Source organism: Cervus canadensis, chromosome 16 (genome assembly GCF_019320065.1).
Source record: "Cervus canadensis isolate Bull #8, Minnesota chromosome 16, ASM1932006v1, whole genome shotgun sequence".
In the NCBI taxonomy this organism is placed as follows: Eukaryota; Metazoa; Chordata; class Mammalia; order Artiodactyla; family Cervidae; genus Cervus; species Cervus canadensis.
The window spans coordinates 2,905,333-2,921,727 of record NC_057401.1 but is presented as its reverse complement, the minus strand read 5'-3'; the positions used below and the strand labels follow the sequence as shown (position 1 = coordinate 2,921,727).

The 16,395-nt window shown below is 39.5% G+C and overlaps 1 protein-coding gene across 1 annotated transcript; it reads right to left on the bottom strand.

Moving 5' to 3' along the window:
• Positions 1–1,215: 1,215 nt before the first annotated feature.
• NPM1 (nucleophosmin 1) lies at positions 1,216–14,391 on the bottom strand. The gene is made up of 11 exons (XM_043488841.1): positions 14,217–14,391; positions 12,350–12,429; positions 11,652–11,771; positions 11,271–11,364; positions 10,958–11,064; positions 10,788–10,858; positions 7,340–7,394; positions 6,665–6,748; positions 5,804–5,905; positions 3,991–4,065; positions 1,216–1,572 (listed from the first exon to the last, which is right to left on the bottom strand). Exons 1-11 carry the CDS (start codon positions 14,272–14,274, stop codon positions 1,534–1,536), a joined length of 885 nt encoding a protein of 294 aa, XP_043344776.1. The 5' UTR covers positions 14,275–14,391; the 3' UTR covers positions 1,216–1,533.
• Positions 14,392–16,395: the final 2,004 nt, after the last annotated feature.

The window sequence follows — 16,395 nt, the reverse complement described above, 5'->3', positions numbered from 1 at the left end:
TTTTACTGCAGTTGCATTATTTGAACACCAGCAATTTTTCAATATAGGATGGCTAAGTGATTTGGGACTCTACTAACAATTTAAAGTAGATCATCTTTTAAAACTGAAGTACATAAACATCTTTTAAAATGGATGTGATTTCAATAAAGAACACTGAATATTTACCATCTCCTAGTATGCCTCCATTAAAATAAAGAGCTACAAGGGCAGACACAACTTATTCAGATATAACTGAATAATCGATGAAGAAAATCACAACGTAAATGACTAGAGGAGAAACCTAACACTTGGAAACAGATTAGACAAGACAGTACTGCCCCAGTATTTTTTGCCACCCTCCAAAATTAATCTACTTTGGAAACTACCCCAGAGATGGCAAGGCTAGTATCTTCAGACCTCCATCAAAATAATCTGGAACTAGAATGCAGTCATCAAGTAACACCCTTCTAATCAATATAATATATAAAATTAATAGGCTGGGAGTGGGGTAATGAGTAAACAATGCATGGGTAAGAAAGTTCTTTTCCAGACTCTAGATACTATATCCCAAGAACTAAGGAAGAACATTTGGAAATTAAAAAAGAAAACCAACACAAATTTGAAGACAGAAAATGAAGTCTCTCCCCTAAAGTTTAAACAAACAGGAATGAGGATAAACAAAGAATCATACAGAAAGCCTAAGAATGGATGGGAGTTTAGTAGGAGGCTTAAATCTCCCAAGGAAACACCTGAGTCTTGAGACTAGACCCACAGTCCACCCAGGGTCCAGAAGACTGCAAGACCTAACACTCCAGAACAGCATCAGTAAAGCAATCTTAGAAACCATTGGAGGACACATGAAAGCAGAACAAGACGAGGAATCTTGCCCTGTCGTGCAGTTGAACCTTGCTGAGACAGTTAACGGGGTGCTAAGGATTAGTCCCCAAACGTGCTCATGTAACCATACATGCAATAAACTATCCTCCCCCAAGAATCTCAAGTATGTTATGTGCTATTTTGGATAAACTGAAAAGATGGTCCCAGAAAGCATTTTCTGTTCTGGTTCACACGGAGAATCCAGGTTGAGAAAGGCTGCTGCGGGTTACTTAACATGCCAGATTTTCTTTGGGAGTGAAAAGGCTAGGTTGGGTGGTAGGAAGGTCTGAGGAACATTTGGTTATGTAAATGTATTTCTCTGACGAAGTATAAAGAGGATAATAGAAAGAGAAACAGGGCTACTTTATTAAAATACTGAGTTTATTTCACATGTATATTTTTGTCTCCCCACCATTTCCATCTGTCTGACCACCACTACTACTATTCCTATCATAACATTCCATACATACTTAAAACCAAGCAAAGGGTGGAGTTCCATCTTTAAAAACTAAACAGGCATTTTGGACAACACATTCTTGGCAATGGAACGTGGACAACATTTATCAGACACGGTAGGGAAAGTTCTCACTCTGCATTATAAAAAGGACAGCCAGATATCAACTGTTACAGAAATGAAATAAGACGGAAAATTTTTAACAAACTGTTTAAACTATTTTCTTAAAGAGACTTCCTCCACTGCCAGAGATCTTGAATAGCCTGGAAAAAAAAAAAAAAAGAAATGTGGTTGAAAAACCACAACACTTCATAGACACCAATAAATTAAACCACGTCTCTTTGTAAAATTCAAAATAGCTATTTGTCATTCCACCACCAAAAAGGTTCACTCTAGATAATTAATAACTGATTTCAAGGAAATTTATACTCATAATTTAATTTCTAATACTTCAATTTGAACATAAAATCTTATGATTCTCGTAGGCAAAGTCACTCTCATACTAATACACACTTAACACATTTAGCTAAGGAAATCAAGACTAGTTTGGTCAATGTTGCCTCAATGCCACCTGCTTTAGGGCCAAATTCAGAGAAAAACATGCACCTGTATATGGGACACAAACTAAAAAGTTACATTTATCTGAAATAAACTATATAAATGTACCAGTTATATCCTTCATCTCTAATTATATTTCCATGATATCTTAATAGTTCCTTGTTTTACAGAATTTGCTTATAAATTCCTTAGTTAGGCTTATATCCTGGTACATTTTAAGTTTCTAGAGTGGTCACATCCAAATTATTTTATTAATGAGAAGACATATGAGGCAGTATATGTAACATGTTCTGCCTATTAGTTACTCAGACAAGCTCTTCCAGTTTTAACACATAAATCCATCTTCCATGACTTGTCTTTCCATTCCTGAGAACTAGTAATATTGCAGTGCTTCAAATCAACAGGAACTGAGTATCATGTCATTCTCTAATCATTAAGTTAAAAATACAAATATCAAATAATATATTTCATAGTATTTGAAAAAGTCAAAAGGTTATCAGATGTTCCTTGACCTGCTTTATAGAGAATACTGATCTTAGAGTAATTCATGCTTCAACTTTGACCGAACATTGTTTGCACCTTTGTACAAACATTCAGCAAAACTTTTATCTGCAGTATTTCCTCAAAAGGTAGTACATTTTCTTAACTTTTTAACTCAAGAGTTTCTGCAAAAAGTTGCTATTTCTCAGGTCCCATCTAAATTTTATTAGCCTAATTCTCACAAGCATCTCTAAAGAAAAACTGCACAAGCAATGGGAAGATATTTTATACATTGTGATTATTCGTATCTGCAACTATGCAATAAAAATGTGACGCATTCAGTGTTTGGATAATTTCCATTATTAGTGAAGTGAATTATCATATTTTTCATTATTACAGAAATTTCACTCTGGCACTTCAAAATATACTTTCAGTTTTGAAGTCAGAAAATACTTCTGATAGCAGTGAGTTCAGTCATTTCAGCTACAAGACTGATATTATACTATTTGGAAGGCCTTTCCAATTTCACCTCTTTATCTTCATGTGAATTTTTCTTAATCAAAATTGTATTTTACCACTTCCTTTGGTATTAGCTTAAATTATGTATCTCTTATGCTTATCAGTTACAGATGACAATTTATATATCTCACTTTCCACGATTTTCAACACTGAATTAACAACTATCTACTGCACCATTTTTAAAAGGGCTTTTATTTTTACTAAAATGTCCACTATTCAGAAAATTCACAAAATATACACTGGCATTCTGGAATTCAAATATACATAAAGACAGAACAGCAACCAAAAGAATCAAAAAGATTCAATCTGATCATCTCAAGGCCATGGCAATGAAGGCTGAACTCACGTAAAGAATATTAAATCACTGAAAGACTTTCAAACCTGAGAAAAAGTGTTGCCATTAAGTGATTTAAGTACTAAATACTGTGGCAGAAAAAGAGCTCTAATAACAAATTTCTTAATTTACTGAAGAAAGCTGAACACAGGAGATTTAGGGAGTCCTGACAAAAACAACACAGAACATGGCCTGTATGTACATAATGCCTAGCAACCTTGTGTGACAGCTTCTACATTTTCCTTTACAACCTGAGTCAACAACTAGGAGACAGTAAAAATAAATGCAGGATTTTTCTTTTACTGACGAAATACCTTCATATTGAGAAATACAAAATCTAAGTCAATATATTGAGTACAATTTGGCTTCCTGCTTCCAGATTTTACACTTAGGTCTATTTCAGCAACATGTACTTCCCATAACATCTATGGAGAAAATCACCTCTGCCAACTCGTAAGAAAGCAAAAAGACCAGACTGCCCCAAGGAGCCAAATGGAGCAGCAAGGAAAACCACAGCTCATTTCCTTAGCCAACATAGTACCAAAAGCAAACTGAGTTCAGTAACCAAGAAATAACTTACCAACTATATAAAAGCTGGGAAAAATGTACTAAAAAAGTTATCTTCTCAGTTTTTGCCAACTAAATTCTTAAGAGTTTCCATGTATTTAATCTGAAGTATTGTCTGTGGTTAGGAACCTTTTAAAAGAAGCCAATACCTAAAGAGACTAAACAACCATAATAAATCACAATAAAAATTCTGGATTTGGTCATGTCTCCAGAAAGTTGTTACCTCCTGGTCAGTCATCCGGAAACAATTCTTCACATAATTGATAAACTTGGCTTCCACTTTGGGAAGGGAACCACCCTATGGAGACAAAAGCATAAGGGTAAGTATAGAAACACTTTTTGAGGGAGATCATTATGAAATTCCTCAAAGATGTGCGTGCTATTTATTACATGGGATTATTTGTGATCATTCCTTGTCCTTTCAAATCTTTTGTTTCAATACCGAATAAACCCTTTTTTAAAAAAGCCTAGAAAGACGTTTGCACAGCATATTAGGACCTAGGTCTTCCATACAGAATAAGTTTCTGACTTCCGCCCACCCACTCCCAGCCACTCTAAAAAACATATAGCCCCTTTGAGTATCATACACACAAGTGACAAAAATTGTTAATCTGAATCTTCTATGCATTTTAGAAAGATCAAAAGAGTTTCAGTTGTGGTGAATTCTTAACTGCCTTATCACCTAGAAAATAAACCTGGCTTTAATTTACATTTTTAAATTACTGTCACATCTGTTATTTGATTCAAATATTTATTGAGCAGCTAGGGAAATACATGGTCAGAGGTGAGGCAATTGCACAAATAGAAAGCAAAGTATAAGGTTCACTGAATCACAGCAGGCAAAGTGTTTTAGGAGATCAATTGATTGCTTCCAGCCTGGAAGGGGCATGGGTGGGTGGCCAATCAGGAAAGGGGATTGAGATTAAAACAGAAGACTTCAGTCTGGACTGCTGATGATACTCAGTTTGGACTATATGTGTCTCTCCTTTTCCTCTCCCCATCTTTGGGCTTAATTTACCAGTAGTGCCCAGGACTGTTCAATGCGCCTGCAATTAAACCAAGGAGATAGGACCATATTAAAATTGAGGGGGAGGATATCTAAATTGTCAGTCTAGCACTGTATGCAAGGGATAAAAACACAGCAGTGATACCAGGAAGGCTATAAGATTTACAGCAGTACTGAAACAAAATCAAGAAATACATTCTGGTTCTAAAATGTTAGTTTTCCAACTGACTCATAACTGCATAAGGAAAGGAAATCTACCGAAGCCTTGCAGAACCTAAAGCACTGGAAAAACAAGGGAAAAGGAGTTACTAACTTTTCCTCTCAATTCTACATTTATTCTCATTAACTGAGGTCTAAGAATATTAATTCTGCTCACAGAATTTTAAAGGTTCCTCTCAAATGTTTCAAGGCATTTAAATCAATTACGCTATACTCCAGAGTTCACTAAAGTCCATGAAAAGTAGATTCTCCCAACTCCAAATCAAGCAAGTAGGACAAAAGCTAATCTTTTTCTCACATGTTCCCACTATTTAAGACAAAAGATAACTAAATATAAACATGTTTGTCATTCAAATATTCAAGTATCACATGTATTGACTGGTGACACCTTGGTGCAAAAGGCAAATAGAATTATTTGTTGGAGAATGTTTCTGACTAGTCAAAAGTATGTAATTTTTTTTTAAACTGTAACAGCCAGACTACATTTCCAGCTGTTTGCTTTAGAAGACTCATACGCCCTCTGCTGGTACTGTGGAATCTTATGAACAGAACAGGCAATGGGAAATGGTCTAATTTAACATCTAAAGTCAGAATACATCTTACCATCAACTTATTTGTATTCCTTTTATAATGGAAAATAAAGCATATGTAAATTCAAATATACCAAAAAAAAAAAAAATCACCAGAGATTATAAACTAGTTAGCCATTTTTGAGAAAGTTTCACACCACAAAAGGGCAGGTATATCAGGATAAAAAATGAGAAACAGTTCTGTTCCAGAAGGTTTCCTTAAGGAAGACTCTCTCACTCACTTTTTCTATACTTGCTTGCATCTTTGCTTTAATGTCTTCTACAGAGCTAGGTCCTTTCGGTGTTTTAGGTGTTTTTTCCTGTTTTTTGAAGGATTCTTGACCCTGAAAGAAAAAGTAAATTTCAACACAGGATCTGGATTTTCTCAATAAATAAAATTCTTAAATCCTTTACTGTAAAAACAAGTGTGTATACACCAGAGTTGAGTTACCAATACAAATTAATTAATCATTTGAATAATTATTTTTGCCCTTAAATTATTCCTTAATTGGAAACTAGAAGGTCCCTAAGAATAAATCAAAGGTATTACAGTTTTATGCCTGGGGCCCATTCCATAGAACTTAAGAGAAAATCTCCCAATATGCAGCCAGCTGTGAGAAACTGCCTTATGTGATAAATATACCTTTTAGATAGAAGCAAGAACCCTTAAATAACACAATATCACAACAATCTTTGTTGGCTTTCTCCCTTATGAGAAAGCCAGCAGCAATATACAGTTGACCCGTGAATGTCAATAGACCACCCCAGCACTCCCCGCGGTCATTTGGTCCTTCATATGTGTATTACCAACTTACTGTCAGCCCTCCACACCTGTGATCCCTCTGCATCCAGGCTGAACCAACCATGGATGTGCAGTACTATGGTGTTTACCACTTAAATCCATGATAAATGGACCCATGCACTTTAAAACTTTGTTGTTCAAGGGTCAACGGTCCAGTATAGGATGAATGCCAATAAAATAAGCACATTTTAGCCGTTTTGTCACCCTAAAGTCGTTCTCCAAAGACCTACCAAATTTTATGAAAACAGTAGAACCTAACTACTTCAATGAAGCTTGCATCGGTATGTATGTTACCACTTACTTTTGATCGTGGTGTTGATGGTTTTGAGTCTTTTCCATTTTGGTTCGATTTTTGTGCATTTTTGGCTGGAGTATCTCGTACAGACTGCAATTAAATTCATCACATTAATCTTAACCAATGCCCCTCCCTACAGAACAGACTGGCTGTAGTCACCAGTCACTGAGTGTGTCCTACTCTATGTGACCCCATGGACTGCAGCCCACCAGGCTCCTCCGTTCATGGCATTTTCCAGGCAAGAGTACTGGAGTGGGGTGCCATTGCTTTCTCCAGGGGAGTCTTCCTGACCCAGAAATTGAACCCAGGCAAGTCTGCCTGCATTGCAGGCAGACGTTTTACTGTCTGAGCCATCAGGGAAGCCCAAACCATGTAAACAGACATAGCACTGCAAATTAAACTGCCCCAAAGCATGTAAAAGCAGCAGTCAGGTTAAGATAAAATAGTCATTTTCACAAAAGGGCTAATGGGGAGAAGGCTACTACTACACAGAGAACAAGTTAATTCCTCACTATTAGGAATGTTTCCAAAACAGCCCTATTCAAGAGCAATTTTAAGTGGGAGATCAGCATCTTCTGTGACAACTTTTGATAACCATCAAACAAGCCAAAGAAATCAAAAATCCCCACCTTTTATTATTTAACTATTTCCAACAATCTTAAATTACTGTATCTTACTTACTTTCTTTACTGGAGCTTTTTCTTCAACTTCCTCATCAAAATCGTCATCATCATCACTACAAATGAAGTAAGTGCTTATTACTTATTCAATGTACTCAACAAATCTAGAAAGCTAATCCAGAAAGTGGATGAACCCACAAGTTTAGTCAATCAAAGCAAATCAAACTTTTGGGGGTCGACAAAAGGACTGAAAGCACAGTCCTTAAGGGAACTGCTGTCAAATGCAGTGTATGGATGAACTGCACGGACATCATACCAAGGGGAGACTGTCAGACCGTCACTAGATAGATGAATACTGTACGACGCCCTAATTGGAGGTTTATCCAAAGCAATCACTACAGAAACCAGAAGATGGGTGGCTGCCAGGGGAAAGGTGGAAATGGGGACTTTTTATTCAGTGGTTACGGTTTTTAGTATTACTAGATGGGCCTGACCTGTTACACAACAATGTCATTATGATTAAAACTACTAAACTGCTCGCTTCAAATAGTTAAGATGGTACAGAATAGTTAAGATGGTACAGTGTTATTTTTTACAACTGAAAAGAGATGTTTAAAAATGAAAATAGGGTTAAAGAAATTAAAATAGCAACATCCCACATTCATGGACCAGTAAATACTAAGGTGGCAACTCCCCAAATTAATTTACAGATTTAACAATCCCTAAAAGAATCCTAGGTGGCTTCTCCATAGAAACTGATACTAAAACTCACATTGAAGCTCAAGGAAGTCAAAATGAACCTTGAGAAAGAACAATGTAGACACATTCATGTTAAGTAATTACAAACTAAGGTGTATAAAAACTACAAAGCAACAGAAATCAGAATGGTTTACTAGTGGTAGGACAGACATAGAACTGAAGGATCCAGAAACAAAACTATGTAAGCATGGTAACTATTTTCAAAAAGGGGGGAAAGACCATTCAATGGGGAAAGATCTTTCACAAATGGTGCTGGGACTACTGGGTATTCACAGTAACTGGCTCCTGCCTCACAATATATACAAAACTTAGTTCAAAATGGATAAAAGATCAAAAATGAGCTAAACTATAAATCTGGAATGGTTTCTTAGGTTTGACACCAAAAGCACAAATAATAAAATTAACTGGACTTTATGAAAGTAAAAAACTTGTCTGTAAGGGACTGTCACACAAAGACAACACATGGGATGGGAGAAAACATTTGTAAATTCTAAGGGATTTGTTTCCAAAACATACAAAAGTTCTTATAGCTCAATAATACAAAACAAGTACAAGTACTAGCACATGCTACAAAGGTGAATCTTAAAAATATTGAGGGTAAGTGAAACCAACCAGAACAGGGCACACACTATGATTCCATTTATATGAAATATCCAAAACAGACAAATTTTTAAAAAAAAGTGTATTAGCAGTTGACTAGAGCTGAAGAAAATGAGGGATTATACCATGGTTTCTTCTGAGGTGATGAAATGCTCTGAAATTGGCTGCACAACTGGGCATATACCATAAACTACAGAATTGTACTCGAAATTTTAATTACCTCACAAACTGAGTATTACATAGTCTCAAAAATAAGACAACTTCATCTATGTTCAACCAAAGAAACACCTCTTTTCCAATACCAGAGAAAAACATCTGCTGTGTTAACTGGATCAAGTACCATATAATTTACACTAAAAGCATATAACATCTCTTAAGTGACTTTTATCAGTGATTTTATCAATTTTGGCCCTAGCACCCAAAAACTACATGTGGTACCCCCATATGAAAAGTAAGACGACAGTGATTTTGTATACAACCACTACCAGTATTGTAAGCAGTTTTAAGCATCAGAATATTGCCTAATAAAACAGGTGGAGAGGATGTTTTTTCTGGAGAACCCCACTTTTCTCACTGCTACCTCAATGTAGCACCAGAAGAGTCTCCACCACCGCCTCACTTGACCTGGCTCCTGTGGGAAAACCTACAACCCGGAAGGAAGTCCCGCTCAAGGAGCATCAGGACCCAGCCCTGAGCACAGGCCACCTGGGGAATGGCCACTCTTGCCCAACAGGGGCCCCAGGCCAACCAGGCGTGAGCACCTAACACTTTCTGGGCCCCCTAAAAACTGTCCTCATATACCCATTACAGTTCCCTGGGCCACTCAGAATAACAGTAATCTACCAAGGCTGCATTTGTAAACCACACTAACTTTTAAACTTTTTATACTGGAATACAGTTAACAATGGTGCGTTGGCCATATTAAACTTTTAACGTACACAATGGTCTTCAGCTTTTCTTACTTACATCAACAGCAAGTCAACCAACCCCACACCATACCCTTTCCACCCCCAAAACAGGACCCATTGGTCATTGTCTCCTAACCAACGGACTCTAAACTTCGGTACCCTCAACAGGATCTATTAACTGCCTCTACTTATTCATATATCTGACTATACACTTTTCCCGCCTTATACCAAAAATCTTCCTGATTTGGACCCGGTTACCATCTACACTTTTCATTCCTCCCTAATCACCTAACTAAAGAAAACTTAAAGGAGACATGGAAGACAAGAACACCAACTATTTACATTGCAGTTACATCAGGAATTATCCCTTTTAAAGATAGGAAGTCTTGAAAGCCCAAGCATAATCAAGTAGTAACAAACACCAACTATACTGTTTGTTGTGTGATATGCAAGTAACTTAGAATTTTAAGCATTCAGCTCTTTCATATTTTCTGCTTTCATTATCATGCTCAAAGACCTTTTAATATAACTACCAGCTTGACTAGTTGAGGTTACTGAAAATCTGATTTGCAGATTTTATTTTTCATTAGGGCATGTTCTCTCAGAGTCTGTCTTAGATTCCAGTTTCAGTATGTATGGACCAACATGAGAACTCAAGAACAAAGCTGGCAGGCAGTTAAACATTCAACACTAACAAATTTTTATATTGCTACATATAGGAAAGACTAATTATGAATAGCATTTTATTCCATAGCATGTTTGTAACTTTACCATAATCCTAGTTAACAAACATATCAAATCTTGTTTATGATCATTAAACTCCCCAATAAAACCCTACTCCCTTTTAGAATCTAATTCTCTCCTAAGGACCAGATAATCATGAGCCAAAATCCTTTATGGGGAAAAAAAATCATCATGTGACAACTTACAAAATGTATACTGCTGGAGCTATTCAGATTCTTTGTAGGCCTAATCCATTTATTACTGTACAGTAATAAAATACAGCAAACTTAGCATACAGTAATGTGTCCACTAAATCCTCCTCAGGAAAAAAAAGGAACCTAGTCAAATGTATTTAGGAAATGCCACATACTTCATCCTTTAACACAAACTGACAACCATTGACCATTCACCTCTTGTGTAACTAAAACAATTACTTAATCCCACATGATGATTTTGATAAATTGTTTTCACAATCACTCCCATACAACTACGTCAAGTTTCTAAGGGCTTACTACTTACTCGTCTTCATCATCATCGTCGTCATCTTCATCATCATCGTCATCTTCATCAGCAGCAAGCTTTACTTTTTTCTTAAAAAAATAATTGGACACATACTCATGAATAAGTGTTAATCCAAACTACTGAACTGAAGGCAAGAATAAATTATGTGTAGCAAATTACATCCATACCTGGGGAACCTTGCTACCACTTCCAGGGGCAGAACGCTTTCCAGATATACTTAGGAGTTTCACATCCTCCTCCTCTTCATCTTCTGACTCTGCATCTTCCTCCACAGCTAAAATAAAATTCTTTATTAGCCACTACTAAAACTCAACAGCAAGAACTCAGGAAAAAAAAAACAACACTGCTTTTCTAGTTATAAATTACTAGGTTCCCACCTGAACCTATTACAGACAGTAGCACCAGAACTAAACATACTTTATAAAAGTCCAAATTGGGAACAAGGCAACTGTATTAAAAAGAATAAACAGTGTAACATACCTACTAAGTGCTGTCCACTGATATGCACAGGCCCTGAACCACACTTCAACCGTAAGACCACAGGTGGTGTAATTTCAAAGCCCCCAAGAGAAACCTAAAAAGAAATTATAAACCACTAAATATTGTGGAAAAAAAAAAGTTACATGTTTGGTATAAAATCTGTTCCTAACTTTAAAATGTTTCTGAACAAGCAAACCCATCAGCCAAATGAACAAATCAGTGAGCCAGTTTTTTCATAAACAAGCAGCTACCACCATGTTCAAGAGTTATCAGTTACCCCAGTGACAGAAGAGTAACCTAAATGACATCCACCTTAATGAAACAGAATAGACTAAAATCTAATTAGACAAAATTAGCCCAAAAGTACTAAAGCACCCTTACCGTTGGCTGTACAGACATTTTCAAAGTTGCCAGTGTTACTTTAATTGGACTGCCTTCATAATTCATCGCCTCTGCTTCAACAATGTGTAACTCATCCTTTGCTCCAGCCCCTAAACTGACCTGTAAAGAGAAAAACAGTGCTTCAACTTAGTTTCCACCATTCTACAAAGCCCTGCAAACTAGTTGTTTTTAAAAGTAGACAATTATAACCTTTCATTATTACCACTGACCAGAGAAACTGACTTGAGCACAATGCTGTCTTCAAGTTTTATGCGATTAAGATTCAGTAAATCTAAACACAGAAAAACACATTTGATAACACAGATGTTTATGTCATCACGCATGCAAAGTATAAGTCACCTAACATTTATCAGCCACCTACAAATTAGGTTGTAGGCTATAGGCTACTGTCTGTGGAGAACAAAGTAAGATCTGTATCGATCACTCTCTTAAAAGGCTTTTTAATCCAACTGAAGAAGTGAAGTACACTAATAAGGAAAGCTGAACAGTGTGACTGGACTTTACAATTGCCAAGTAAGTGGTGAAGAGGCCAAGTTTCCTGCACACACATTTAGAAAATCAAGTAGGTACAACTCAGAAAAACACTATTACAAAGTATTAAGCCACACTTAAGTAATAACAACTAAGAGGCTGAAATCCAGAAAAGTTTTGTAATTTATTTTGAAAAGATTAAGTACCGTTCTTAAAGATAACTGGTGCTCATTTTCATCATTATCCACCTTGAAGTGATAATCTCTGTCAGCCTTTAGTTCACAACCTGTAAATTAAGAACAAAACCAACTGTAACAAGAAGAAAAATAACACTGAAACTTCAGTGTGTGTAACTAAAGAGTTAACTTGTAAAGGAATTTTTACTATTCTAGCTACCAAAAACGAAGAGGTACCACTCCCTGGATTTCTTGAACACAAGTTTATCAACATCAAATAATATCCATACAGAGCGTTATAAATTCCACTTTCCCACTATACTATTTAATTCTCAACTACATGGTCTCAGAAATAGCATCAAAAATTCCAGTAAAGCTGGAATTGAAACCCACCCTAACAATGTTGATAAAATCCCACTATTTAAAAAAGTTGATTACCTACCAAAACTCCCAAGTGCCAAATTTAGAAGTGGCAAGGGTTACACAAACACCTACATCAACAGCTTGTATTTGTAGCAGAAAAACTACAAATGTAGAACTAAAACTCCCTACACGGGTCAACATTCCACTTTTGAGGTGTCAGAAATCATGTACATTAAATTCTGCTCCGAAGTTAAGACATGGAACTATGTTAAGGATATTTCCAATACAGTTAACATAAAAAGTTTGATATAGATCCAAAACGCTAGTTTTTCAAAATGCTAGGAATAAAAGCCTTAACGTATATAGTGCATGTTATTACTACCACTCATGAATAGGCAAATTATTTGAACCATCAGAATTAAATTTTAAATAGTTCTATTTAATTACCATCTAATAGTTACTGGAAGAGATGCCTCAAAGCCTGACACAAGGAAATGGCTTCAACAACTAAGTTTAGTGAGACTGAAAACCCAGAAAGACCCTCACTGTGCGTGAGAGGGAAATCCCCAAAACCTTACAAGTTTAACAGAAGGCCCTCTACAGCCCCAAATCATTTGTAACGCAACAGTTCTGGAAGCAAGGGTCGTCTAATTGTCCTTAAGCCGCTTCTAAGTTCAGTACCACATCTGTAAAGTGGGCGCGGTGGAATTTGAAAAAGGGTTCTCTAAACGAGTACTACCAACATAGATGTTAAGCACTGAACAAAGACGTCCAGAGTCCTGGCGCTACCAACCACTTCGCCTAACATTTCCCGCCCACCAGCCTCAATTAAGCCCTAGGTCTCCAAGCTTGGGGGTGACAAGACACCAGAAAGCCCCGGATGTAGCGCCCACACCCCCTCCTCCCAACCACGTGGCAACCACGTGCTCCCAGCGGTCGCGGCCTCCTCAAGCCCGGCCGGGCCGCACCTCCCCTCCCCGCGTAACCGGCCGAGGCAACGGGACCGAGTCTTGGTCCTACAGCTCCTGACCCTGAGGCCCGATGACAACGCCATACTCAATCCATCCTCTCGTTCGGAAAGGAGGCTCAGGCCTCACACTCCGAAACCACACAACCTCCTGCACAACCAACCCGGAGATCAGCATCAGGCACCCGCCGGGAAATCAGAAGCCTACCAACTATCACAAAGCCCCCCAAAATAACTGTAGCCGGAGTTCTACCAAGGGCCCCAGCTAACGCCAAACTCTCAACCGGTCGCTCCCAAGTTACCTCAGGCCCTAGGCCGCCGACCGCTCATGCCCAAGCCTTCAGGCCGCCCCTCCTTACCATCTTCTCCGTGCTGCCGGCTCGACTCTCCTGGATCTCCATCCCTCAGGCTGCAGGATCCTGGCAGCTAGCTTCCGACTCCCTCAGACCTCCAGCCTGCTTAGTTTTCTCCGCCAACCCAGGCCTCAACGTGATTCCCCCCCCCCCCCCCCATCAAAGCCTCCAGGCCCTCCTCGGCCTCGCTCCAACCCCTCCCCCCAGCAGTTACCGAAAAGATAGTTCTGGGGCCTCAAGGGGCTCATGTCCATGTCCATTGAATCCTCCATGGGTTGGCGGCACGCACTTATGTGGGAGAGAAGCCGGACGGAATTAAACGACTACTATTCGAAAGAGCAGCCGCGCAGGACGGAATCACACCAGGGAAAGGACGCGGGCTCCCCGCGTACATATATAGCATCCTGGAGATCTCGCGAGAGTTCCTCAAGTCCCGTTTCCGCGCGCGTGCTCCGGTGCACCCGCCCCTCCCGGGCGCTCTCGCGCGCAAGCGCTCTTCAACCTCACTCCTTTCTATCTCGCCCCCCACCTCCTCCAGGTACTCCGCGGGCTCCCACCGAGCACGCGCACTTGTACCCCGGCCCCACCCCTCCGTAGCAGCTGCTGCCTGTGCGCAGGCGTGCTTCCCCGGGTAGTGCACGATCTCCCCCCCTTCAAGCCTTCCACGTCTTCTCCCGTTCTGGCGCGCGGGCCTTGCGCCAAAAGCCTGCACAGCCCACCCAGCAAAATGGCGACGGCAACGTTGAGCTGTGTTAGGTCCTGGAGGGCGAGCTGGTTGTGAGTCGGAGAGCGGCTCGATTCACCTTTCTCCATCCCCTGGTGCCTCGCAGGCCACCACACAGACATAACCATTGCGGGTTTTTTTTTGACTTGCCTGAAGGCCTGGGCTCAGAATTCATTGTTTAAAGTTAAAGCTTGTGGTTCCCCATACACTGAACTGTGGAATATTATTTGTTGGAGAGAAAAGATGTAGCTGCTGGTCACACTTATTCAACTATGTTTTTAATCGCTCTGTCCTTTCTGAAGAAACATCTCCGAAGTTGAAGTCCTTCCTCATTATGTCATTTGGAGGCAAAAAGGGACTAAATCGGCCTGTTCCACATGAGCAGGGCAGGAACCAAGCCAGGGTGATTTCTCCAGACGAAGGTTTTAAACTGCTGTTCCCCGAAGGCTCAGGGGTAAGAATCCGCCTGCAACTCAGGAGACGCCGGTTCGATCCCTGGGTCAGGACGATCCCTGAGCGTAGGAAGTGGAAACCCATTCTAGTGTTCTTGTCTGGGAAATCCCAGGGATAGAGGAGCCTGGCGAGCTACAGTCCAAAGGGTCTCAAAGACTCGGACATGGAGCGCGCACTGTAAGGTCCTGTGAGGTATATGTGACTATCCCCACTTCTCAGCCCCAGCCGGTGCCCAAATAAGTGAGGTGATTACTGATAGGCTTCTCTAGCTCCAAGTTCAATACTAACATCCATCTAAAACAGCTCGCAGGATTATATGAGGGTGCATATATGAGACCCTCATTGTATGAGGGTCTGAGGCAGTGCACTTCTTAGTCTTTAACATTCCTGAAAAGATTCTGACCTGTAAAGAAGGCATAAGACTTGTAAGAAATGCCTGTTAATTAGTCTCTTTGGAAATAAGCCTGGATATGAGCATCTCAAGCTACGCTTTGACAAACTGAGGACCACCACTCCCGCAACCACAGCCCCTGGACACTTGCCGAGGATTCCCCTAGTTATCTTTTTTATGTCAACAGATCAAATAATTTAAAAGTGCTGTAAGGAATAAAAGCAGTGGCAGTAATTCCCTACCCTCTTTTTTTCTGAATACAATCTACTTGAGATAAACTATGATGCACATAAACCAATTACTAACAGAAGCACATTTCTAAATTTGGAGAAATCAATGCTTACACTCTGAATGGACTAAGCTGTCGTCCCCCCACACACACACACACCCCGCCCCGCCCCGCCCTTTTCCCTGCCCCCAGTTGAAGAAAAGTCTTCACCAGCCTGGTTCTTGGATCTTTTAAAATACAGAATGTGAGCAATTGCTAGAGAAAAAAAACTGAGAAAGAATGATAAAAGAGAGGACAGGCCTGTGGCTGAGGAGGATTTAGACGTTTAGAATGAGGGCGTCTCACGAGAGGAGTTACAGGATGGTGCAGAAGGGATTAATGTCCTCTGCTGCTACTGCTAAGTCACTTCAGTCGTGTCCGACTCTGTGCGACCCCACAGACAGCAGCCCACCAAACTCCGACGTCCCTGGGATTCTCCAGGCAAGAACACTGGAGTTGGTTGCCATTTCCTTCTCCAATGCATGAAAGTGAAAAGTGAAAGTGAAGTCGCTCAGTCGTGTCCGACTCTTAGCGACCCCATGGACTGCAGCCTACCA

Excerpts from the sequence above, each read along its gene's own strand:
- NPM1 (XM_043488841.1), bottom strand. The coding sequence starts at position 14,274 with ATGGAGGATTCAATGGACATGGACATGAGCCCCTTGAGGCCCCAGAAC. Across the intron at positions 11,772-12,349 it reads ACCAGTTATCTTTAAGAACG|GTCAGTTTAGGGGCTGGAGC; the intron begins GTACTTAATCTT and ends TTCTCTTTACAG. Across the intron at positions 4,066-5,803 it reads TGCAAGCAAGTATAGAAAAA|GGTGGTTCCCTTCCCAAAGT; the intron begins GTGAGTGAGAGA and ends TTGTCTCCATAG.